Source organism: Rhinolophus sinicus, chromosome 9 (assembly GCF_057876585.1).
Source record: "Rhinolophus sinicus isolate RSI-liver-muscle chromosome 9, RSI-T2T, whole genome shotgun sequence".
Taxonomy (NCBI): Eukaryota; Metazoa; Chordata; class Mammalia; order Chiroptera; family Rhinolophidae; genus Rhinolophus; species Rhinolophus sinicus.
Genome location: NC_142509.1, coordinates 15,773,533 through 15,797,757, shown reverse-complemented (window position 1 = coordinate 15,797,757; position 24,225 = coordinate 15,773,533). Strand labels below are relative to the sequence as shown.

Below are 24,225 nucleotides of genomic sequence, written 5' to 3'. Positions count from 1 at the left end.
TGCCCCCAATTTCCTCCTTTTTTTCCTCTCCTCTGGATTCTGGGGTTGAAGTCCAATGGGAACTGGCAGAACTTAAGGGCCCAGATGTGCGCATCATTTAGGCAAGGGCCTGAGTTCCCCGGATATCCTGCCAGTTGGTGGAGGTGGGGAATGGAGGATGTGCCAGAGGCAGATGGGGGAACAGATTTTCACTTACAAGGTGGGTGGGTCCCAAACATGCTGGGAGAGACACCCCTACACCCCAAGCCCTGGAATCCCAGCCAGCATCCAGCTCAGTTTGGGGGCCCAAGCTGGCTAATCCTGTCCCCATCGTGAGTGAATTTACCACCACTGGAATTTACCTCCCACTCGTTTTCCCTTTGGCAAAGCAAAGACCATGGTGCAAATGGTCAGGTAGAAAGGAAGCGGTGGGTTCACTGCAGTGCTGTTTCAGGATCCCTGTCCCAACCAGAGCCCCAGGGTATGTTCCCCTCCTTGCTCTGCTTCAGTCAACAGACCTGAGTAGCAGCCATCCTTTCTTCCTTCCCTCCTGTGAGACCTGAGCTGGGAAAGTCTCTCTAGTTTTCTCAGAAATGGCCCATCCCATCCACTTAACATGCAACACTACCAGCTCTAGAACCTTGACAGGTTGGGGGAGGCTGGAGACCACAAAAGTGACAGCTGCTCCTCTTAGATGCTCCTCCCATGTCTCCCCTTCCCAGCCTCTCACCAAGCCCACATCCTTCCTTCACCATGGACCCAAAGAACAATGAGTTCAGATACTTTCCTATACTGAGGTTTAGAGTATTCTTCTCCCCAGGGGCAAGGTTGGTGGCTAGTTTTTGTCTTATTCTGAAGCAGTGGATCAAGAGGTTAGGGAGCGTCTGGTATGGGGAGTGGGAGGGAAGGGTGTTTTTACCAAGTCACTGTCCATATAGAAACACATGCAAAATGGGCGTTGGGCACACAGGACTTTGTCTGTTTGGAGCAGGGCATACAGATAGATAATAGATATGTAATCTGATATTTCTGGTAGGGTGATTGCTCTTGTGCGCGCACGCGTTTGTCTGCATTTATCTGCACAGAGTGTAGGTCTGTGGAGTTACTTTTGCAGGTTGTGTCTGTAGTGTCTGCATGTTGAAGTGCACTTTTCAGTGAGCCTGGGAAATCATATACGGGAGCTTTTGTGTTTGTGTGCCCAGCACCGGGTTATGTACCGACAGCGTCCTCCGTTCCACAGCAGAGTGGTAACGGGACTTTTTAACCGCATGTTTTGGGGGCTTTTCTTTGAGGACTGAGTGGGGGGGGGGAAGCTAAAGGAGCCCTCTTCAGGACTTTGGCTAGATTGTGGAGTACGGGGAGGTGGTGAGGAGTGCGCGGTTTTCTGTATATGGGTGGGAGGGTGTTGTGCCCAGATGTGAGTGTTTGTGCCCGGGATGTCGGGGGTTTCCATCTGCCAGGCAGTCTGCCGCCTCAGCAGCAAGGGGCTGTGTTTGGGAGGACGCGTGTGTAGGAGGAGTGGATGGAAGTGTGCGGGCGGAGGGGTTGGGGCAGGAGCAGGAGCGCGGCGAAGAGGGCGTGGTCATCCTCCAGTCTCCCCGCCCACCCTGCCCGAGGTGGCTCCTGATTGGCTTCGCGACCGCAGGGCTCAGGTTACATTCGCGAGCGGAGCCGAGCGCGGGAGAGCTGACCCCAGAGCGCTGCGGAGGGCTCGGCGCGGGTCCGCGGGCGCCGGTCAGCCGCGGAGTTCCCACCCCGGCACCACAAAGACCCAGCCCCGCCCTGCGCCAGCTCCGCCCAGCCGAGGACCCTCAACACCAGCATGGACTGCTGCACCGTAAGTTAGAGTGCCTGGGGGACGGGCACCCAGCTTGGTCTGGGGCAAGGGCTCCTGAGAACCCCCTGGAGGGTGAGGGAGGGAAGTGGATGCAAAGACCTAGGAGCTGAGACGTGGTGGTAGGTCGTGAAAGGGGCCCGCCTGACTTGGAAGCTCTGGGAAAATGCATCCTAACTCGCGGGGGCGTCTGGGCGCCCATCCGCCAGGCAGTCTGGGTTGGACTGGGAGCTCCGCAGGGCTCTGCAACACCGAAGGGTTAGAGGAAAACAGGAACTTCCCCTAGAGGCACCGTGGAAACCGACTCCTTTCCCCTGGCTTTCGGCCCCCACCCCATTTCTCATTCCTCTGCCGCCGCCGTCGCTGGGCAGACTGCTCGCTCCTCCGGACCCTCGTGCCCTGTACGGCTCAGGTGGGATAGTCAGTTCATATTGGTTAGCTTCGTAGTGATGATGGGCAGCAACGAGCCTAGTCAGTGTGGTTCTGGGGAGGAGCTGGCTCGGCCCCCAACGCCTTCTAGCCCTGGATGGGGCTGGGTGACCGACCGAGAGAGAGCCCTGCTGGCGAGGGAAGGAAGTGTCTGCAATTTGCCAGCGCCCACGGAGACCGGGATGCGCAAGTGCCTAACGCCAAAGTAGGTTGCTGTTAAGGCGCCTGGCTCACCAAAGGAGTACAGTGATCAAACATACACAAAATTTATTGTTGTAATTATTGATTTTTAGCCTCTACCTATGGAGGGAGGCTACTACAAAGTCCTTGCATTATCAGCCATTCAGTCAACCCAGCTAATGGTAGAAGAGCTTGTGACTTTGCCTGGTCCCCACCCTCCACCCAATGGCTTACAAAAGAAAACAAAAGGTGAGGTTTGGGAGGAAAGGACAGCCCAGATTATAAGAGATGAGACTTCCTCATGTCTGAGTACCAAGAGGCAGAAAGAATTTACGGGCAAATCGTTGTGGTTATTATGATGATTTTAACTCATGTTAATATCAGGAATAGTTGTCAACTTGTGAATGCTTACCAGGTACCTAACACTTTATATTTAATTACCACAGTGGTCCTGTGAGGTAAATATTATTTTCTCCATTTTACAGATGTGCAAACTGAGGTTTAGAAAGATTAAATGATTTGTCCAAGGAGGCACAGCTTCTAAGTGTGGAGGCAAAATTCGAACATAGCCTTATCTGATTCAAACACTTTACCGCTAAATATTTACTGTTTTTCCTTATTATAAAGGTAATATGCTCATAATAAAAAATGTAAAAACTAAAGATAAGTATAAATAAGACACATGTTAATCATCTACAATCCTACCCCCTGGAGAAAATCCTGATAAGATATATTTCCAATCTTTTCTTGTTTGTTATTCTCCAGGAAGCCATTTTTGATTGTGATAGGAGGAATGGGCTTTTAATGGAGGTTCTTGGGCTTCACTGAAGAAGAGCTCCATTATTTTATAGAGAAAATAAGTGGATAGAAGGTTCTGCATATGTATGGGGGGGGGTGATGTTGCTGGGATGGTGAGAATGATGGGGAAAGGAAGGCAGGAGGAATGGCCAGTGGAAAGAGGTGAGAGCGCAAAGATTCCAAGAGGCCAGGAAAGGAATGTAATTTGTCTCTGATGGTTACCTGCAGGCGTTAATTAGGGTAGAATGTTGGGTCCCTGCCTGTAGGCCCTGATCTGCCCTGACCATGCCTTGAGTGCCTAGGAAGCCAAACTGAGTGATTGGTAGGCATGGTTGGAATGAGTGTCTCCTAAAAAAAGGAGAATCTTTCCGTTTTTTACAAAAAATACAGAAGAGGCAAATACACAATTATCCCAGTGGCCCAGAGCCCTGGGATACTTCCTCCAGTGTGTTTTGTACATATGAGCCTTACCCTTTTAAGCCCTGTCCTAGGTCGTCAGGGCTAAAGGGGTGAACAAGAGATAGTACCATTGTCAGACTGCACAGGGGGGCAAGAAGAGATAGAAAGGGTAATGGGGCAGAGGGTTGGGGCAAGGCTGGAACTGAGCATGTTTCTACCCCACCCCCTTCTGTGGAGGGCTGCGCTCAGTGCTGGAAGGGAACTGGAACTTCTGGGGAGAACAGTGCCTCTGGGAGACCAGAGGCAGGTCCCTTTTCATGTTAGTTCTGGGCTCTCCTTGCTGACCATCTGACCTGTTGTTTGGGAAACACCTAGTTCTGCCTTATTTCCTTTTTTCACCTTGGTAAGGAGGCTCAAACAGAAATGAGAAGAAGAAAACAGATCAGCTTTTTTTTTAAGAGACAGCTGTTAATGCAAATGTACCAGTTGCTGATTTACATAGCCATATATATATGACTTTTCTGCATCCACTTAATATGAAAGGCAAAGAAACATTGGCGGGGTGGATCCCACTCCTTTCTTTTGCTTAGGCTAGTTGACTTGGTCCAGCTGAACTCATAGAAGTAATTACCTGCCCTGAGATAGTGGTTAACAGCACAGGCTTCTGAATCCCACCACTATTTGTCAATTCTGTGATCTTGGGTAAGTTACAAAATGACTGAGGCTGTTTCTTGACCTCTAAAATGGGGATTAAATGGGTAATGTGTACAAAGTGCTTAGCTCAGGGCCCAGCATATAACAAGCACTAGGCAAGGATAATTCTTTTTTTTTTTTAATTGGGGAAGGGGAACAGGACTCCACTGGGGAACAGTGTGCACTTCAGGACTCTCTCCAAGTCAAGTTGTTGTCCCTTCAATCTTAGTCGTGGAGCGCGCAGCTCAGCTCCAGGTCCAGTCGCCGTCACCAGCTGCAGGGGGCACAGCCCACCATCCCTTGCAGGAGTCAAACCGGCAACCTTGTGGTTGAGAGGACACGCTCCAACCAACAACTGAGCCATCCGGGAGGCAGCTCAGCTTAAGGTGCCATGTTCAATCTTAGTTGCAGGGGGTGCTGCCCACCATCCCTTGCGGGACTAGAGGAATTGAACTGGCAATCTTGTGGTTGAGAGGCCACTGGCCCATGTGGGAATCGAACCGGCAGCCTTCGGAGTTAGGAGCACGGAGCTCCAACTGCCCAAGCCACTGGGCCGGCCCAAGGATAATTCTTAAAGCTTTTAGGATTGGGGAGCTGAAGGAGACTATTTATCTAGGTCAAGTTCTAGTTGCAGCTGAGGAAACTGAGACCCTCAGAGGTGAAGTGACGTGCCCATTTGGGACCAGAAGCCATGGCTCCTGTTTTGCCCACGAGTGCACTTTCCATTTCCATGCCCACCAGCCCCAGAAGCTCCTCAGTTCATTCGGAGCTCTCAGGCACACACCATCCAATCTTGATTTGGGAAAGCAGTAGCCCAGGCACCATGACCCTTTCTGAATTCCTTTTACTCTTCCTCCAGTTCTGCCTGTGGACAAGCCACCTAGCAGCTCTGCCTTGAGAATTCAGCTGGAGGGAGAGGGAGCCAACTCTATTGGAGGAGCAGTGTTTTGGGGGTGGCTTTGCCTGTTGTTCCAGGTTTCCATTCTAGATCCAGCTGGGGTGGGTGGTGACAGCAGATCGGTCTTAGCGTGCGTGGTCGGGAAAGAAACCCCTTCCTCCACTCAACCTCCACAGCTGTGGGCTGAGGAGAGGTGGGTCAGGAACGGGTTCTTTGATCATCGTCTTCTTTTGAGGAGAAGCTTCACTGTTCCCTGAGAAGTCCCAAGAAAGGCTTCAGCTCTGAGAATCAAGGAACCAAAAAGCGTTGTTTTGGTTTATAGGTGGGGAATAAGATGTCAGGGAGAGAGCACTACACCAAGGAAAGACAAGAAGTGTTCTGGGCCCTCCATAATCACACTGGTCTCTTCGTAGCTCCTTTTAACTGCATTTAACTTAATTGTGGGCATCTTGAGCACACACTGAAGAACTCTGAAACCCAGGAAATGAAGACAGCCTTGGGAAGCACAAGGAGGGAAGGCATTTGTAAACTTGTATTTAGGCACCTGGGGTTTACACCTGTGCTCCTGGGGCAGAGCCTGGTTGGGGGAGCGATCCCGAAGCCCCACTCATACCCATCCCACTTCTGTGAACTAAATGACTATGTGAGACCTTGGTCATCTCATGCCCAGGAAGCAAAACACAGTAAAAGCAGTGGAAGTCTTCAGACCAAAAAATGAGAGCAAATTCCTAGAAGCCAGGGGGTCAGACCAAAGGAGAAATGTCCGTCTGACTACATAGTAACCACCGCATCCCAGCCCATGTTAACGCTGTGAGCAACACCGGCGGCGGGGGGATGGGAGAGGGGGTGCCTGAGGTCCTCTCCGAGCCAGAGCCCTGCCTCTGAAATCAGTCCCATCAGTTCCTTGCCCCCTTCTACTCTCAGCTGGGGCAGGCTGTGAGAGAAACAGGAACCTGGGGCATGGGGATGGGTCCATTATTATTAGGTTGAAACATACGAAATTGTTTTTACATAACCACTTTTGGCCTATAAAAACAACTATTTCACATCAAATTATTATTATTCAAAAGAATTGTAGTAATAGCTACCATTTATTGAACAACTAGATTGTGCCAGAAACTTTATGCATATCATGTTTATTCTCCCCCACAACCCACAGAGGTAGATATTATCCTGATTTCAGAAGGGGCCCTTCTGAGCTGCAGGTACCTCTGAGGATGGGGAAGAGGCAGCCACGTCCAGGAGCTCCGCCTGTTCCCTTTGCTCCTCCAAACGCCCGGGAGTCTCCGGTCCGCTCTGCTGCTCCCTCAACCCAACTAATGGCGATGGGCCCTTGGCTCACTCACTGCTGACTGGCTGCCTTGCATGGCTTTCTTGGATCCCATCCCAGCATGCACTTCTCTTTCCTGAGTTGGGAACGCAACTGTGTCCACTTGAACCCACCATGCCTTTGTCCTTTTCCACGCCCTCTCTGCAATTCCCACTCGCGTCGCCCTCGTCTCAACCCCAAAGGCTCTACTCGAACCCCACTCTCGCGGGGTCTTGGCCCAGCCACCCCACAGGTATCCCTGCCCCACCCCCAGGAGAGCGCCTGCTCCAAGCCGGACGACGACATTCTAGACATTCCACTAGACGATCCTGGTGCCAACGCTGCCGCTGCCAAAATCCAGGCGAGTTTCCGGGGCCACATGGCGCGGAAGAAGATCAAGAGCGGAGAGCGCGGCCGGAAGGGCCCGGGCCCCGGAGGGCCGGGCGGAGCTGGGGGCGCCAGGGGAGGCGCGGGCGGCGGCCCCAGCGGTGACTAAGCCAGGTGAGCGGGTCCTTTCCCAGTCCCGGGACCCGCTGAGAGCGCCCGCTCCTCCTCGGAAGGAGCCAGGAAGACAGGGCGGGCTCGGTGTGGAGAGGGGTGTGGGGAGCTAAGGTTGGGGTACTGTAAATCCTAGACGGGAGGTGGTGGGGAAGCTGAGGGCGCTGCCGACCCGAAAGCTCACCTGTTTCTCCACCCTCCCTTCTGCACCCCCGGATCGAAGAATTGAGCATTTTTTAAGGTAATGAATACGATCCCGAAACGGCGGGGTGGGAACCCTGAGAGGGAGAAAAGGACCCAGTCCCCACCTCCTTACCTCTGCACGCCATCACCTCTCCCAACCGGGGAAAAGCACCCTGCGCCTGCGGGGTTTCTGATACATCAAGACGCCAGAGGCGGGCTGCGACTGGGACACACATGGACCAACACAGATACACAGTCACCCCGTTTGGCTTCACGAGCCTGGCGGCGGGGAGGGTGTTTTAAGAGCACTATGGCACACACACGAACTGGCTGCGGCTCGGTTCAGCTCAGTGGCTCGGGGTGGGAGGGGTTCAAGGTTCCTGGGGACCCCCCGTCGCTCAAGCCAGGGTATCTCGGTCCAGGAAGGGAGAGAGGAAGTACCGGAGAGGGCAGGTGCTCAGACCTTCTCTGTCCTTAGTTCCGGAGGAGAGATGGATGCCGCGTCCCCTTCGCAGTGACGAGACTTCCCTGCCGTGTTTGTGACCCTCTCCTTCCCACCAACCTGCCAGCTTCAGGAGCCTCCCTGTGTCCCCAGAGACCCTGTACCAAGCAAGCTCCGTCGAGGAGTCTCTAAGTCCGTGCCCTTTCAGTTAGTTTTCCATTCTAGTCCTGGATAGCCCTTCCTCTCCACCCTAGCTCCAAACCTTGCGCTCCCCAATCGTCATTCTTTGCTGCTCGACCCTTTCCCTGCACCAGCATGCAGCTCTGCCACCGCAGCCTTGCGCTCCCCTGCGCGCACCGCGGAGGGCGCCATAGCTTCTGCGTTACCGGAGGACAACCACTTAAAACCACCACTACCAAGTCCTTTCGTTCCAAGCGCAGCTAAAGGGGGCGCCCTTTGTCTTCGTGCTGTTCCCGCTCCCGCCCAGCCCCAGAACTTTGGATCTGGAGCGAGCAGAGGAAAAGGATTTGTATGGTGTCGGATACCCCTGGCTCGGATGGGAAGGAAAGTTTCTATTTCACACACTACCCCAAGCCTGCCTGTAATCCGCCCTGCCCTCTCCCGAGCGCACCGCCGAGTGTCACCCTCCCAGCTCTCTTGTTATGCAAAGGCCGAGCGCCCGGGAGGCTCGGTAGGAGGAGTCTGCCGTGGCCCCACCCCTGCCCTGCTGGCCCCATCCCGCCGGGCTCTTGGGGCTGTGGCCGGAAGGTTTTTTAATCTCCGTTTGTGCATGTGACCGTGCTGGGTTGGAATGTGAACAATAAAGAGGAATGTCCAAGTGTTCCAATGGTGCCAGAGGGGAGGGTACCTGGGTGCACAGGGCCACCGCTGAAACTTGAATAAGTCTCCTTTGACCAAACCAAAATGTAGAGGGGTAGGGGGAGAGGAGGGACCTCGGTTAAAACCCACCCTTTGGGGCCAACCAAGACAGCATCACCTCAGGGATTTGAAACCCATTCCTTCCCTTACTGGTAATACTCCTTGGGCCACCTAGAGGAATTTGCTATACCGGCCGAAAGAAGAAGAAGGCAATATGGTACCCAAAGGCTTTAATTGTTGAGATTCCCCCTTAGGGATCAGGAGGGAAATTAGACAACCATAGGCAGCTTGGACTTGGTGGTCGTCCCAGTGCTGGCAGAGGGGGGCCTCTCCAGGAGCCCACTGCTGGAATCAGCCCTCACAGAGGTTTGCTCAGAAAGCCCAGGAGCTACGGCATCCTCCCTGACAGATATAAGCACATTCTTAGTGAAGACTGGAGGCATCTTTCAGAGGACCCCCTCACCCAACCCAGGGACTTTTACTCTTTACCACGCCTGAGACTCATTTGTGGAACTGGGGTTGAAATGAAGATCCAAGCCCCATCATCTCCAAACACACACACACATTCTACTTCAGGATGGGTAGGTAGTGGCCTGAATCTCAATGTTAAGTTCCCCGTGATTTCTGTCCAGATAATCAGAAAAGCACACTTGGAGAAACATTACTCTGGTCCTTATTCTGGAGCCCACAAATAATAGCTAAAGAGAACGGCAAAGGCAGCTTTTGCCTCTCCTTGCTGCCCCACACAAAAGAACTAAACTCAGCTGAGTGCCCAGGACAAATCCAACTCCCGGCATCCGCATCCCGTTGATGTACAAGAAAAGGCCTTAAAAACTGAAAAGTGGAAATTCAGTAGGAGGGTGAGGGCAGTTTGTGAGCCAACCCCTCCACCTGTACACTGTTCACACACTCAAATGGGCTACACTGCCACCCTCACCACCAAATCCCAGGGCTGAGCAGCAGTCCTTACCCCAAACACCCTAAAGATGTCAGAGTTTGAGGACTGACATCACCTACCCTTACCCCAAGCTCTTTCCTCCCTCTCCGGACCACCCACCAGCCTCCTGCTCACCGAAGGTCACTACCCCCGTATGTCTCCGTAGGCCTCTTCCTCCTGTCTTTCTGGAACCTTATTAGGCAGAAGGCAGCGATGGACAGGAACAGCACGCCCAGGAGCGCCCCAATCACAGCCCCGGCCACTCGGCCTTTGGAAGGGTCTAAGGATACACAGGATTCTCAGAACTGCAGATCCTCCTTGGCCCCTCAGACAATTTGATGCAGCCTCCACACCCCAGGCCTGCCAGCATGGCCTCTGCCCAGCATCCCTACCAGTCACAGAGAGAGTCAGCTCACAGGATGCACTGCCCATCTGGTTGGTAGCCACACAGCGGTAGGTGCCCGAAGAGGCCAGGGAGAGATTGGTGAGAATGAGCTGGCCAGACACCTCATCTAAAGGGCAAAGAGGAAGTGTTCCGTCACTCGTTTGACTCACAGTGAGCACCTACTATGACGAAAGCATATTTCTTTTCATCCTTACAACCATCCTGTCAGGAAGGGACTAACCTCATTTTATTAGTGGGAAAACTGGCTCAGAGAAGAAAAGTAATTGTCTGGAGTGACCCAGAGAGGAAGTGCCAAAGCCACTGCAATTTCTGTGCTCTTTCCACCCTACACAGCAGCCTTTTCAGTGGAGGGGGAGACTGTGCATGCGCCTGTGCACACGGTTCAGAAACTGGCAATGGAATTGGAGTGGGGTGCTTACTGGCTGTCAGGTTTCTGATTGGGGTAAAGGCTTCATTGCTAGAAACTATCCTCTGGGGTGGTACTAAGCCGACCAAGTGCTTTTCTAGGTTGCTTGCCTTCCCTTTGAAGACAGAGCACACATCAGGAAGTGATCTCCGGGCTCTCTGGCTTGACAACGGGGTTGGCTGGGGCTGGGGCTGGGGGGAGAGACAGGGCACTGGAGCCAGCACAATGGAGCTGAGAAGCCAAGGCTCTTAGCCAGTTACACGGTTCCTCCAGAGAAACTGGCAGAAGGATCCAAGATAATCTGTACTACTCTGCCTCAGTTTCCCCTTTAGGAAATTAGGAAATGATTCATGACCCTTAAGAAACCCCCCCAAAACAGACAAATGGGAATCATAGAATGCCCCTGCCTTCCACTCTCTTCCAGGATATCAGGAGTACATTTAGCTTGAGAAATGCTCCCAGCACCATGCAGTCACAGACTGTTCAGGAAGACAGACAGGAGGAACCAAGGAAGGAGGGAGAAGGTACAGCGTCTGTCTCATACCCCCAGGCATGGAGCTGGTACTGTGGATGTGTGGGGTTTAGAGACCAGATTTACGCAGGTCCTCAGTCCCCTTTGCTCTTAGCCCTTACCTTGCATCATGCTGCCAGCAGAAGGTGTAGGAGAAGGTCCAAGGCGGGCCCAGTTGTACACTGGCCTGGGGGCTCCCTCGGGAGAGCTACACCTCAGTGCGGCAGAGCCCCCCACAGAGATCTGACCAGTCTGACTGCACGAGGGGCTACTGGGGGGCACTGCAAAAATCACAGAAAGAACCTTAGCACTGTTCTAACCCCATAGCCATTAAGTGCGATAGACTCCCTGCTTCAATACGCCTACCAAATAGCGGTCCACTTCTGTTCACGTACCACTGCATCCCCAGGAAATGATTTCCACTACTGGAAATTCTGATTGTTAGAAAACTCTTCTTCATGCTGAGCCACAATCTGTGTTAATATAACATCCACCCATTGGTCCCAATTCCTGCCCTCTGGGCCCACAAAGAGAAATGAAAAATCTCTCCTCCACAAGACAGCCCTTCAGCTATTTGAATGCAGCTCTCATACACCAACTCCTAAGTCTTCTCTTTTCCATGTAAACATCCTCAGCCTATTTAATAGTTTTTCTGTTTGCTCATCTCTGAGCAGGTTCTAGTGTGAGGTGAGATGCAAGCTCTGAACGCAGAGCTGATGCTTAGTTGTAGGAGCACTTGTTCCTTTAATGGCTACTCCCCTTCTCTGCCACACACCTGGGGAGGGACAGAATCTGAGCTACAAATGGGAGGTTCCTCCAAAGGAGGCATATGTTGGGGATATGACTCAGCCCCTATATATGGGACCTTTGTTACTAGGGACTGAAGGAGGAGCACTCTTTAGGAAGGTGAAGCAGGAGTATGACCATCTGGATTAGAAGACTTTGGGCAGGAGGTACTTTCCCTTGGGGTTCCCAGTGCAGTTGTGTGCTTGGGCCGGAAATCAGTGTGTGGGGGGATTTAGCAGGACCAGTGCAATCATACAGGGTATGTCATGGCTGGGTGGCTGGTGGGTCCCCAGCCTGCCTTACCTAGCACAGTAAGGTTGATTAGCCCCAACCCATTGGTGTGGAAGTCTGGTGGGTTGTTAACATGGCAGAGGTAGGTTCCAGTATCCGAGGGGTGGACATCAGTCAGTTTCAGGGTGGCCACCCCTGCTGTGGGGGGATTCTGAAGCAGGCTGGCCCGCTTTGCCTTAGAACCAGTTGGGTACAGATGTCCACTGGTGAAGTACAGGATCTGGGGGAAAGCAGAAGACACATATCCACAGCTTTTCCTGCCTGGCATCAACTCTACAGTCCTCTCTCAAAAGGGCCCCTTCCTTACACCAGGCAGGGAAGCTGATCCTCTGTAGCCAGAACCGTGAAGGTCTGTCTCTAAATACCATTCCTTCCCAGGTGCTAAATGAACTAGATTCATTGCTTTCAGCTAAGTATGGCTCTCAATTTGGAAATAATAATAATCACGGAAGGGGCAGCATTTTATCCTACTTTCAGTCACAACAGCTGAGCATCAATGGGATTAACTGAAGCTGGGAATGCACTAACACAGGGGAGTTGCATATGGGAGAGGAGGGTGGGTATACACAGCCATACACATGATCTGGGGTTACGCAGACTGAGGGCCTAAGAAGATCTAGAAAGAGTCCACTTATTTGTTTGTCTAAGGATACTGATCCCCCTACGCATTCTCCAGTTCCTGTGCCCTCTTCTTGGGTGGGCCCCCTGTTCCTGCCTCTCCAGGCCAACCTGGCCACAGGCTGGAGGCACCCCGTCCCCCGCCCCCACTCTCAGCTCACGGGATGGGACTCAGAGATGGGCTTCCCAGGCTGCACAAAGCTCCACTCCAGGACGAAGGTGTCTGTCACCGACGTGCTGTAGCTGCACGTCAGCTCCGCAGTCTTGCCCACTGGCGTACCCAGGGGCTCAGCAGGCACTTGCACCTCCACAGCTGGTCCCGGGTCTGGGGATGCACAGGCAAGGGCGCTCAGAGGGCCAGCCAGGGCCCGAGCCCCAAATTCCCTCCGTCGGCGCCTGGCCCATCTGGTTCCCACAAGGAGACTGGGGGCTCCCTCCCCCCAACGCAACCCTTCTCGAAACCTGAGGTTCCGGGAGGGAGGAGCCCACGTCGCGATCAGGTTTTGTGGGTGAAAGGACCAGATTGGCCAGGTATGAGGGTGTGTTTGTCGGGGAGAGGAAAACAATGGTCCTGTGGTGGTTCCACTCTCCGACCGGCTTGCGCGCCCTGTCCTCGCCCTACCGGCCCTGGACGCCCCGTCCCCGGCCTCGAGCAGTCCCCACTGCGGCCCGAGCCCCCTCCTCACCAGTCATGCAGATCAAGCCCAGCAGCGCCCCGCACAGCAAAGGCCGCAGGAGTCGGGCCATGGCCGCGGCCCGCCGTCTGTGGTCTGGTATCCCGGTCAGGAAAGAGAAGGTGGCGCCCACAGGGCTGCCTCCTCGTGCTGGGCAGGAGCGAGACTGGCTATCTCAGAGCAAACAAGGAGAGAGGCCGGCTCCCACGGCGTAAGGAAACGCCTCTCCCTCCTCCAGGCCCAGTTCTGGAACCACTCTAGCCCTACTCCCTTTTTTGTCCTCCCCTCAATTTCTGAAGCTGTCAGGCCCTGGGTAGAGGGCTGGGCTGGACTGGAGCACCTGAAGGGAAGGGGTCAGAGCTGCAGCTCCGTACAGGAAGTTCCTGGAGGAAGAGGTGGAAGAGGTAGGCGGTTGGACAACTTGAGAGCTGGCATAGGACGTCACCACTTTGAGGCTGAAGACCCTTTTTGACCCCTTCAGAGATTCTTGTTCCTTCCAAGCCCCTCCTCTTCTCTCTCAAATCCCTTTTCTGGCACTTTTATCACCACTGGCTGAGGTAGGAGTCTCCATGGAAACTACAGCTTCCTCCCCACTCCCAGCTCCACTCCCCTTTATGGGCAGAGAAACTGAGATTTGGAGGAGCCCCCCCACCCCTTGGCAGGAAAGGGCAGGGCAGCGTTGGGGCATACACCACATCCTACACCCAGCTCTCCTGCAGTCCAGGGGGATCATTGCTGGCTGGGCAAAATGTGTTTGTTAAGCCTTCGGTGGTCTGGGAGAGCCCCAGTCAGGTTCCTTTCCCCAGCCCTTGAAGAGGAAGCAGGAGATTAAGTATGCCCACAGCAAACTGCAAGCATTCAGGCTCCAGCAGAAAGGGCACCAATTTCATCCCCTTGGGGCTCAGAGTGGGTTAGAGTATCCCCAGCTTCCAGCTCTTTGTGCCTCTCCCAGGCCATCTGACAGCAAATGACCCTTTTAAAGCTCTAGAAAAGCTATCCTGAGCCAGTAAGGTGGAGACTGTGAAGAAGCTGTCCTGGGCACACAGCCTAGGTAGGGGTCCTCTGTGCATCATCTTTAACTACTGTTGGGAATTCCGAGTTTGAAAAGATGATTTGATTATTACTTTCCATACAAACACAATGTATCTTTATTAAAATTTGTAAAATAAAAACAAAACAAAACAAAACATTTCAAGTTAGTTTAACAAGTATCTTCCCTATCCCCTGCCACAACAAAACCCAACCAAGCCAGCAGGACAGGTTATATTAATGCAGGGAGCTGGAGAGGGAGGGAAAGATGGTGTTAGACAGGGGTAGGGTACAGGTCAGGGGGCCTGGAGGATTCATTGACTGGCAGACCCCATGGGAGGGGGTGTCCAATCGCAGCAGCATTCCTCTGCAGTTTTAGGGAAGCCCCTGGAGGGGATGGAGACTTCCTAATTCCAGGTCTTTTTCCTCTTCTTCTACTTCCTGAACTTTGGGTCTTAACTGAGACTCAGTTTACCCATAGGAAAGAAAGGTGGGGGCAGAGGACTGGAGATCTGGAAGGTAGCCACCCTCCCAGACTCAGGCCTCAGTGCTAGGGTGACCCCTGTAGCGATCCCTATAGGAAGGAGAGAAACCAGGTGGCTCTGCCAAAAATGTCTGGGCCATCACACCAGAGACCCAGCATGATTCTGGGTGGGCACCATTACAGGGATAGCACCCATACGGCTCAGAGCAGAGGAAGAGACTCCACCAGGGTTGGGGGATATTGGCTGAGAGGGGGGTCCATCTGTCCAGGGAAGCCTTGGTGAGGATCCAGCCTGACTGGTGAGGCTGGGTGTGGGGGTCGATGCATACGTATTAACAGGCTTAGGAGGGCCGTGGGGTGGCCTGAGGGCTCGCGCGGAGGTAACAGAGGAAAGGGTCCCATTCTTGGAGAGTGTGTCTGAGCCCTTGGGCCAGAGCAGGGTCCGGGGAGCCGTGGCATCCTCCCTAGTCATCAAACAAGTAATGAAGTCAGAAACTGTAAAGGGGAAAGTTTCTACATGCCTTGTCTTATTCTCCCTTCCCCCACTTCAACTCTCCTCTCCCTTAAAATCTGCCCATAGGAATGACGTTTCAGCCACTGCCCACTCTTCCATGAGTGAGAGCTGCTTAAATTCCCAGCTTGTGTAAGGGGAGCTAGGAGAGCTGAGTCTGGGCAGAGACCAGGGATACTTACTTGATATTGTTGGCAGGCTCCTCTATGGCCTTGTCCCGATGTTGGTACAAAAGGACCAGTCCAGCCAGCAGCCCCAATCCAATCAGGGTGCCCATAACAGCTCCTGCAACCACCGAAGCCCCTAGAAAAACCTTGGTGTCAGAGAACACCCAGCTGTTCCTCACCCCTGTCCAATCCCACTAGCCCACCGCCACCATACACACTTTCTCTTGTTCCCTATTAAGAAGAGGTGGCTGTCAAGCAGAAAATGGTCACTGACCAAACATTTGTACAAACATTAGACCAGGACAAGCTCCTTGCCCTGTTACAATGAGAAGCCTCTTTCTCTCTTGCAACCCCACCCCCACCACTGACCAACCTTCTCCTAACCACACTTACCAATTGACCTTGTGCTCACTTCCAGGGTCACATTGCACTGGGCACTGCCCACCTCATTGTAGGCCTTGCAGATATAGACTCCAGACATGGAAGTGGAAAGGTTTTTGAGGCTTAAAGACCCACGGATGGCATCTGTGGACACAATTTAGCCATCAGGCCAGGGATCCTCTTTCCCATTAAAAAAAAAAAAATCCTGCCCCTCCTCTAGAATATCCTCTTTGACTCTCTGGGAGACTCAGCCTGATGAGGGAAAAGGTGTGACAGCCAACACTGGGTTCTTCTCCCAGTTGCAGAACTGCTAGCCCAATACTGCTCACTATTGCCACTGCTTAGCGTCCCCAAATGATTGGGAAAAGAGACTGAAGAAGCGATGCCCAGAAAAACCAAAACATGATTTTTACTTTTACTTCTGAAAGCCAGAGCAGTGTGAGAGAAAGAACATTAGGAATGAGAACACCTGGGTTCTAGAATAGGCTGTGTGACTAAGCAAGTTACTTGCTATCCCTGGGTCCCAATTTCTTCATCTGTGAAATGGAGTAGTATGTGTGACCTGCTAAATAGTGTTGAAAGGATTATATGAAATAATCATTATAACAGGTAAAGTTAATTGGCTACTTAGTATACACCAAAGACTATATGTTCTTTACATGTACTAATTTAGGAAAGTTTCACAACAAATCTATGAGATAAGGACGATGTAAAAAAAATGAAAAACTTTTATTATAAAAGTGGTCAAATAAAAAGTAGAAAGAAGGACCAAATGAAAATCCATATATCCACCACCTCGACTTAACAATTGCTCACATCTAGCTACACTTATTTCATTTCCCTTTCTCTTTTTTTTCTGGGATATTTTAAAATAAATGCTTAACCATGAATCTCCAAAAAAATGAGGACACTGCCCCACATAACCACAATACCATTGCCATGCCTGATAAATTAATAATTCTCTAAAAGCATCCAATACTCCAAACTAAAAATATTCCATCAATTCTCTCAATGAAATTGAAAAATAAATGTTCCAATTGCCCCCAAATGACTTTTAGAGCTGGTGTGTTCAAATCAGGGTTCCTGATATCCCGGTTTTACAAATGAGGAGATGGAGGCACCAAGTCACACAGCTAGTGAGCAGCGAGCTGGAATTTGAATGCAGATTGCCCAGCTCCAGAGCCCCCTTTAGCAATATAGTTATACAGCACCGTGAAAGCACCCAACATGTGGGTGCAGCTGGCAGGCTCTTTCTACACGCCCTCCCCCACCCCCTCCCCTTCCTCCCTGGTACCTTTCAGCATTGCCTTCCCTTTTCACCCCAGTCCCTCTGGTACCTCTCATCATCCCAGATCCCAGCTATAGTCTCAGCTGTCTCTGGAAGTCCCTCACCTAAAACTGGTGCAAAGAAAACCTGGGCAGATGGGGGTGGCCGCTCCCACTGGTATTGAGCAGCCGGCTTACTCCTCGGGGACTGGCAGCTCAGGGTCACGTTGGTCCCCACATGGGGCACTCCCAGTAGGTGGCAGGATGGAGGAGCTGGTGGCACTGGGGGAGGGGACACTGGTTAAAAACTCACACCCAAGAGACCAACAGACACACACACCCCCAACTCCCACACATATACCCTCTGTCACTCCATTTGCCCCTCCTCCAACCTTCACACTCAGCCATTTGGGGGAGAGACCTGCCTGACCTCCCCTGGGGGTGGGGAGGTGTGTTGGAAAGTGTGTGCTTCTCACTTACCCAGTACATTGAGTTCTAAAGTTTTGCTGCTGTGGCCCCTGTTCACGCCTTGACTGTCTTGCACATTCACAGTACAGCTGTAGGACCCGGAGTCTTTCTCCTGGAGGCTCTGCAGCCGCAGGGACACATTCCGGGAGGGCATGGGGTAGACCAGGGAGACTCTGGGTTGGCTTGACACGGTTCTACTGATGTACGACAACACCTGGTGTGGGCATAACGCCTCCCCATTGTTACATGTGGGCACTGTGCCCGCAGGCTCAGCCAGTCCCTATCCCTTCTGACCTGTACCAGGTCCCCATTCAACCCTATCGCTTTAGCCACCCTCTTACCACACCCCAGGTCTTCTTCATCAGAACGGTTCTTGATCCCCTGTACTTTGTCTCTTCATCTTCCGCTTGTGGTGTTTAGAAAGGTGGTATAATTGGTGATGGTAATGTACATAGGGGTGATGCATGAAAGAAACTTAGATTGCAGGGGTAGATCCAAGATTTAAAAAAGATCTTTTATCTTCTTTTTCTTGAAGATGCTCCCTCCCCGCCCCAAATGAGTAAGTCCAGGCCCTGTGAAACCTGGATTTACCCCTGCTGTCTTAAGTCTATTTCATACATACCCCCTAGTGACCAAATGACCTCTTGAACACTTTCTAGGGCTTCGAAGGAGCCATGCAAGTAAGGGGCTCTGCAAATGAAGTGTCCTTGACCTCTGGGTGTCTCTGACTTTAAGTGTAATGTCAAGAAGGAGGCTAGGTGGGAGATGTGGGAGGAATCTGCCCCTTGCCTCTCAAGGTGGGTACAAGGGGCAGTGGGACAGATAATCATTTGGGAAGTGGCCTGTGGCAGTGTCCAAAGCAGAGAATGAAAACTTGAAGATGCTCAACTTTTAAAAGTTGTGCGATACACTAATCCTTCTCACCTCAACCTCCAATCATGGATTACCCACCTACCCCCATAGCAAAAATAAAATGCCTCTTCAGTTTTTAGTGTTTTGTGTGCGGGATTTCTAGGGAAAATAGGGGAATAAAATTCTTGTGGGACGCTTTCAAGATCGGAACAAAATTGAACTGGTGAGGAGGGCTCTGCTTTCCCCTGAAAACTCCTTCCTGCCCCGCATTCCCGAGACTACCCCAACCCCTCCCCCCTCCTTCCCCTCCTCTCCCCAGCCCACGTTGCCCGCTGTCAAATGTTCCCTCTGCCCCCACCTGGCGCAGATACTCTGGGCAAAGACGCTTTCCTCCCTCACCTGGTTCAGTTCCTTCCCTTCCTGTTTCAAGAACCACTGCAAGGTGAGCACCTCCCATGGCTGGGTCGAAGACGCCTCCCCTCGGAGGGTGTACCACGCTGGGAGGACCACTTCCTCTCCTTCCACCGCCTGCAGCCTGGCGAGGCCCGCGGGCACATGCAGCTCGGGCTCCGCGCGCGCCGCGGTCGTCGCTGGGGACGAGAGCGAAGCGGCGTGAGCGCGGACCTGCCCACCCCGCGGAGAGGGTCGGGAAGTCCCGCCAACGGAAAGAACGACCGCGCGCGTCCGGCCCACGGAGGCTCGAAGACCCACCCGGAACCCTAACTTAAGGGCCCGCTTTCTTGTCATCAGCGCTTATTCTGCGCTTATTCTCCCTTTTACAAACCCTCAGGCCATGGGTTTGTAAAGGGGAGAGGGACACATTTCTGTGTATTTATTTGTATCCAGAGCCGCAGATTTCGGAGCACCAAGAAGAAGGGGCAGGTTTCCAGCAAGAAGGAGACAACCAAGACCAAGGGCAGGCTTAATACTTTTGATGTACGCTCTGCGTAGTCCACTGTGCTCCCCTAATTTACCCGGGCGGGAGCCAAGGATGCAGGGAGTGGCGACGCTGGTCAAGATTTGTGTTCCTCGCCCCTCTGTTCTCCACCAGAGGGAGGGGCAGGCGGGGTTGGGAGGCGGCCGGTTACCCAGTAACTGGCGCTGCTTCAGAACCGCCCGGAGCCGAGACTAGAGCCGCCCAGCTACCGCTATGCTCTGGACTCCCGCTTACTCCCGACGCGTGTGCTCCCTAGCAAAGAAGAGAGTTGGGACCCAGCAAGCTCCGACGGGCCCTTTTGAGGTGCAGGCGATCTGGGAGGGTCCCCTGAGGTCGCAGGGAATCATGGCAGAGCTGGGATACGAATGAAGGTCCCCAACAATCAAGTACAAAGATGTGTCTGCGCGTGTCCATTGTCGAGGAGGTGGACTGGGTTGTTGGTTTCAAGGAGGGGACTATCCATCACTGTTTGCACCGTGATATGTAGGCACACTCACTTTTAGCCCTTCGGGGAGGCAATGGAGCACCCGAGTCCTAAGCCATATGGGGTAATAACCTCGGGCTTGTATCCGGCTGGGCCTGAGGATGCTGGCCGCCCTAGGCCTCGGCCTCGCTCTTGGGCCTTGGCACTCTGCAGCATCACCTCCGCGTGGTGACCAGGCGGCCAATGCACTGGCAGAGCCGCAGACAGACAAGGCTCTCTGCCCTCCTGGAGCCGGGCTGAAGGCCTCTGAGGCCAGGATCGGACTAGCCTGGATGAGAGCCACCCCCATCCTTTCCCGCTGAGTGACTTTATAGAACCCTTACCCCTATTCCTAGCCTTGGGAGCACCCCCCTTCCTATTTCCTGGCGGATCCCTGAGAGCCAGGCAGGAAACTTGTGCCCGGCGATAAGCTAGAAGACAATGACGGGAGAAGGGGGGCACAGGGCCGGAGGCTCGACGGGCGGAAATAACCTCCGCCTCAAGGAGTCCGACGCCTCCGGGGACCCCACCCCCACCACACTTGGAAAGGCCGAGGCCCGGAGGCTCGCGCGGGCAAACGATTTTCCCGGCCTTTCGGCCGTGCTCTTGGCGGCCAGGCAGTTGCTAAACGAAACCCGCAGTAGGTGCCCTCAGCGACCTACTCCAGGTCCCCATGTAGAATTTCACTGTGCAAAAGGTAGGAGGGTGGTTAAGATGGATAGTGATGGACACACTTCAGGGCAAATGCTCCCTGTCCTGCCCCCCAGTCAGAAACCAGGAGCTGAAGTGGCTGGAGGCTTCCGCCCTCGGTCCTGGGTGTCCGCTGGAGCAGAAGCCCCAACTCTTGGTTTCTTTCGCTCCCAGGGTCCACAGTGGGTGCCATCGGGAGAGAAGGGGGTAGTTGGTCTAGGCAAAGGAGACAAGAGCAGTCCAAGAAAGGGACCCTGTGGCCCACTCCCCAGAGTGAGGAAGCAGGCGAGGGCTGAAAGAGAACGAACACCGGCTTGCTCCCCAGGGCTACTATTTTTAGTCTCCCTCTTTCTCTGAGAAACTCCCCCCGCAGGCTTCTCACGCCCCAGGGGCAGCAGCGCTGAGCCACTGAGGATCGCGGAACACAAGGGCCTCTCCGACAGCCCTGGCGGGCAGAGCCCGTGCCTGCCCCAGCGCCGTGGTCCCGAGCGCCATTTAACCCTCGTGTGGCCAGGGGAGCTCGACGTTGAGCCTGGGCGGTCAGTATTAAAACTGAAGCTGAGTTAGGAAAAAGGAGGGGTTACAGGAGAACTGCAGACGATGCCGAGGAGGCCAACTCGCATTTTTCTCCCTTGCTTGGGAGACCCCCAACAGGAAGGAGGATGGGAGAATCGGGGACAGAATACAGAAGTGAAAGAGGTGCTGAGGTTGCCGTTGGAGGGGGGAGGGGTATTGAGAAGTTGAGGGATCCAGGAGCAGGTTCACCAAGCCTACAGGGGCAGGGAACTGTCCAGGCTTTGGTGCAGCTAGTGAGCTGTTCTTGAACCCCACTATGTCGGGGGACCCTAATACTTTATGCCCCAATACCCTTGCAGCACAGACCAGGCCAAAGGGGACACGTTGAGAGTAAGGCGCTCCCATCTCAGTCCCCATCATTATGGCTTAATTTCATTCTACATTTTTCCAAACCTTATTTACCCTGGCGACTTCCAACTAGAGAAATGAGTTCAAGTTGACCTCATCTAACCCACCCTTCACCCCACTTGGGATCCTTGAAGAGGGATGGTAAGAAAGCCTGGGAGGTGGCAGTAGAACGGGCTTAGTTCCTGCTGGGTCCTTTTCTCCCCAGATCTCGCATTGGGCCACCCCCTGGGAGCTCCTGGGTGCACCCAGTTCCTGGGTCCTTCTGGAAGGCTGCAACACTCCTCAAGCACTTGCTCCAAGGAGGTGCCGTTCCTGACTTTCTGAGGCCCTCATCTCTATTTCCTTTGTCCCTTTGGCTCTGGGAACCAACGAGGGTGGTGGACCTCTGGGGGGGGGGTCACAATGTGCTCCTCTAGGCATTCAAACCCCTCCCCCCATTTCCTGTATCCTAAATGACCTCAAGGTCGTGCTTTTGGGGCCCCTCCCTTGATTCCCAGGGCAGGAAGCAGGAGGAGGGGGCAAGAGGGAGGATCCGGGCTGGGGAATTGACGTGAAGTGCTGGTGTTAAGCGCGGGGACCAGGGAATTCCCCTGGGGGCTCTTGTGCATCAGCTCGTGTGGGGTGGGGGCGGGGGAGGAGCAGGAGTTAAGTCCTTAAGCTCTTTAGCCAGCGTCTCATCTAGAAGCTCCGCTCACCCAGCTCTGCAGGGTGGAGGTGGGGAGTGGGGGTGAGCAATGGTTCCAATAACTCACCCCAGAGTTCTACCGGTTGATGCCCTAACCCTCTCCTCCACCACACACACACCACACCCTAAGTGGGAGCTGTCCCCAAACATTAGGGATAGAGTCAACACCAGCAGTCATGCCCTGGGTGGGGAGAGTGTGTGTGTGTGTGTGTGTGTGTGTGTGTGTGTGTGTGTGTGTGTTGGGTGGGTGGGGGCAAGAGTCAGAGGCGGAGTCCCGTACCACCCAGTCCTCATCAGGCCCTAAACCACCAGGGTCGGAGTCACTCCATCTCCCATCTGAAGCTCTCTCCTGGTCCCAGGTTTCACTCACCGAGGGTACTCAGCCCCAGGAACAAAACCCGCAGCAGATTGGTCGCAGAAGATCCGGGAAGGGACATCATGGCTTTCCCTGGCCCGGACGGAGTCAGCGGCGCCGGCTCCGGGACACACCAACCGGCAGGTGCTGAGGCCGTGCGACAGCCAGAGTACACGCAGGAATTGGGCCACTAATAGCGAGGGCGGCTCTAGCCAGAGTCCGTGTGTGTGTGTGCGCCGGTGGCAGGGTGGGGACCGCAGGGGACAGGGGGCGGGGCATTCGAGGGGGCGGAGAGGTCGCCGTCTTTCCGGGCGGGGCGCGCGAGTGACCCTCCTCGCTCTGGGACGTCGGGACCTCGCAGCCTCCATGGTCAGCACGCAGGGTGGGGTCGGGTAAGCCCGGCGCGCTCATAACCTTTCCCTGAGGCAGGGAAAGAGAAGGATCCTTATGGTCACAGACAGTGCGGCTGAAACCTCTCCCTCGGCTGGGTGGGTGGGAGGAGGACGCAAGAGAGGGAGGTTTGGGGATTCTCCGATGTCCAGGGGCCAGCCGAATCCCTACACCCCTAAATAGCCGGGCTCTGGCCTGGCTAACGGGCTCCATACCTAACCCGGGAGGCCTTCCTGAAGGAGGAAGAGCGGAGCCGTGTTTTCCCGGGGCCACTGGCTCTCCGCAGCGTGAGGGGGCTGGCAGGGAAGGGGCCAGGGGGCCTGGCGAGCGGACCCCGTTTTTCGGCCCGAAACGACCGCTTTCCTAGGGCCGGGGTGAGGGTTGGGCCGCGGGAGCCGCGCGGAGGAGCGGGTAAAGGGGGGGTGGTGGTTATAGCCATGCCCGGCCCGGCCGCTGTCGCTCCCGAAGCCTAGGGCTGACCCGGGACGCAAAGGAGGCACCGGCGTGGGGACGAGGGGACCGTGTTCATCTCTGGGCGGCGACGGGAGGGTTCGCAGCAGGTTCTCGGGGACGCCCTAAACCCAGGCTCGAGGGTCACTCGGTCTTAGGCCTCGTCCCCTGAGCTGGAGCAAGATTGGCGTGAAGACTCCTCGGGAGTTGAGCGGGAAACTGAGGCAACGAGAGCCGTGTTCCCAGCTGCTTACCTCTGCAAACAACAGCCCATGGCCTATGCTGCCTGGGGAGGAGGAGGCTGCGGGGAGACTGGACGGAGCCTCTCCGAGGCTTTATTTCCCTGTCTTCACAGTCCCCCACCTCTCCTCAGGCCCTCTCTGATCCTAATTCCCACGACTAGATCTTGTTCGCGCGAAATTAATATAACCGCCCCTCTCCCGCCATCTGCGCCCCCTGGCGGCCACGGCCCCTGACGGAAGCACACGCACCTGTTCCTGCTTCTCTGTCCAAAAGCCAAAACAAAGATGCTTCGAACATCCGGGCACAGCTCAACCTCCGCGCAAAGGCCACGGAGGGCAGAAAGCATAACCACGAATTCCTGGCGCTGCTTGTTCTGAGTGGCAGTTGACAGGGAAGAAAAGCAGCCAGGCCTCCTGAATTCGTTTATTCCAAACAGTTCTGTTCTAACATTGAGTGTGTACCTTGCGCTCGTAGGGCACACAGACCCTCCGAGCTGCTTCTTCCTAGTGACTTGCCTGGCTGCTCTTCAAATACCTGCCAGGCAGTGGCTTTGAAAAATGCTTATGCAAACACTATACTACCAGTGCAAATCATGGAGTCTAATACTTGGCAGCTCAGTGGCAGCAAAGCCAACAGAAATAGAAAACTGCCAGTCTCATATCTTTACGCAGCGACCTACAAACTTGGCCTTGTGAAATAGACTGTGTGTGTGCTGATTTTGTTTTTCTGTTCTATCACACTCATATTTTTCTTGACTTTAGCCTACATTGCAAACCACCT

At 54.0% G+C, this 24,225-nt stretch overlaps 3 protein-coding genes across 5 annotated transcripts; 1 reads left to right on the top strand and 2 right to left on the bottom strand.

The window, feature by feature from the left end:
• Window positions 1-1,629: 1,629 nt before the first annotated feature.
• Window positions 1,630-8,485, top strand: NRGN (neurogranin). Its single transcript, XM_019710474.3, has 4 exons — window positions 1,630-1,816; window positions 6,794-7,020; window positions 7,241-7,258; window positions 7,679-8,485. Exons 1-2 carry the CDS (start codon window positions 1,802-1,804, stop codon window positions 7,013-7,015), a joined length of 237 nt encoding a protein of 78 aa, XP_019566033.1. The 5' UTR covers window positions 1,630-1,801; the 3' UTR covers window positions 7,016-7,020; window positions 7,241-7,258; window positions 7,679-8,485.
• On the bottom strand, window positions 5,258-14,038 carry VSIG2 (V-set and immunoglobulin domain containing 2). 2 transcript variants are annotated; one of them, XM_019710470.3, is made up of 7 exons: window positions 13,163-14,038; window positions 12,638-12,801; window positions 11,871-12,078; window positions 10,904-11,062; window positions 9,851-9,970; window positions 9,594-9,738; window positions 5,258-5,491 (listed from the first exon to the last, which is right to left on the bottom strand). In XM_019710470.3, exons 1-7 carry the CDS (start codon window positions 13,221-13,223, stop codon window positions 5,428-5,430), a joined length of 921 nt encoding a protein of 306 aa, XP_019566029.3. In that variant the 5' UTR covers window positions 13,224-14,038; the 3' UTR covers window positions 5,258-5,427. The 2 variants fall into 2 exon arrangements, with proteins under 2 accessions (XP_019566029.3, XP_019566028.3); XM_019710469.3 differs by lacking the exon at window positions 5,258-5,491 and adding an exon at window positions 8,737-8,923.
• A 236-nt stretch (window positions 14,039-14,274) lies between these two features.
• Window positions 14,275-22,618, bottom strand: ESAM (endothelial cell adhesion molecule). 2 transcript variants are annotated; one of them, XM_074321616.2, is made up of 7 exons: window positions 22,378-22,618; window positions 18,708-18,898; window positions 17,469-17,577; window positions 17,115-17,270; window positions 15,735-15,866; window positions 15,357-15,477; window positions 14,275-15,127 (listed from the first exon to the last, which is right to left on the bottom strand). In XM_074321616.2, exons 1-7 carry the CDS (start codon window positions 22,445-22,447, stop codon window positions 14,803-14,805), a joined length of 1,104 nt encoding a protein of 367 aa, XP_074177717.2. In that variant the 5' UTR covers window positions 22,448-22,618; the 3' UTR covers window positions 14,275-14,802. The 2 variants fall into 2 exon arrangements, with proteins under 2 accessions (XP_074177717.2, XP_074177716.2); XM_074321615.2 differs by having other exon boundaries at window positions 17,469-17,670; window positions 22,378-22,616.
• Window positions 22,619-24,225: the final 1,607 nt, after the last annotated feature.

Bases quoted from the DNA above. Each gene is read 5' to 3' on its own strand.
- VSIG2 (XM_019710469.3), bottom strand. From the start codon at position 13,223: ATGGCCCGACTCCTGCGGCCTTTGCTGTGCGGGGCGCTGCTGGGCTTG. The intron at 12,079-12,637 runs GTGAGCTGAGAG...GCTTTCCCCCAG, and splicing joins CCATCTCTGAGTCCCATCCC to ATCCTGTACTTCACCAGTGG. The intron at 9,739-9,850 runs GTAGGGATGCTG...GTGTATCCTTAG, and splicing joins GCTGACTCTCTCTGTGACTG to ACCCTTCCAAAGGCCGAGTG.
- ESAM (XM_074321615.2), bottom strand. From the start codon at position 22,447: ATGATGTCCCTTCCCGGATCTTCTGCGACCAATCTGCTGCGGGTTTTG. The intron at 17,271-17,468 runs GTAAGTGAGAAG...CCCCTCCCCCAG, and splicing joins TTTAGAACTCAATGTACTGG to TGCCACCAGCTCCTCCATCC. The intron at 15,478-15,734 runs GTAAGTGTGGTT...AGGTTTTTCTAG, and splicing joins AGTGAGCACAAGGTCAATTG to GGGCTTCGGTGGTTGCAGGA.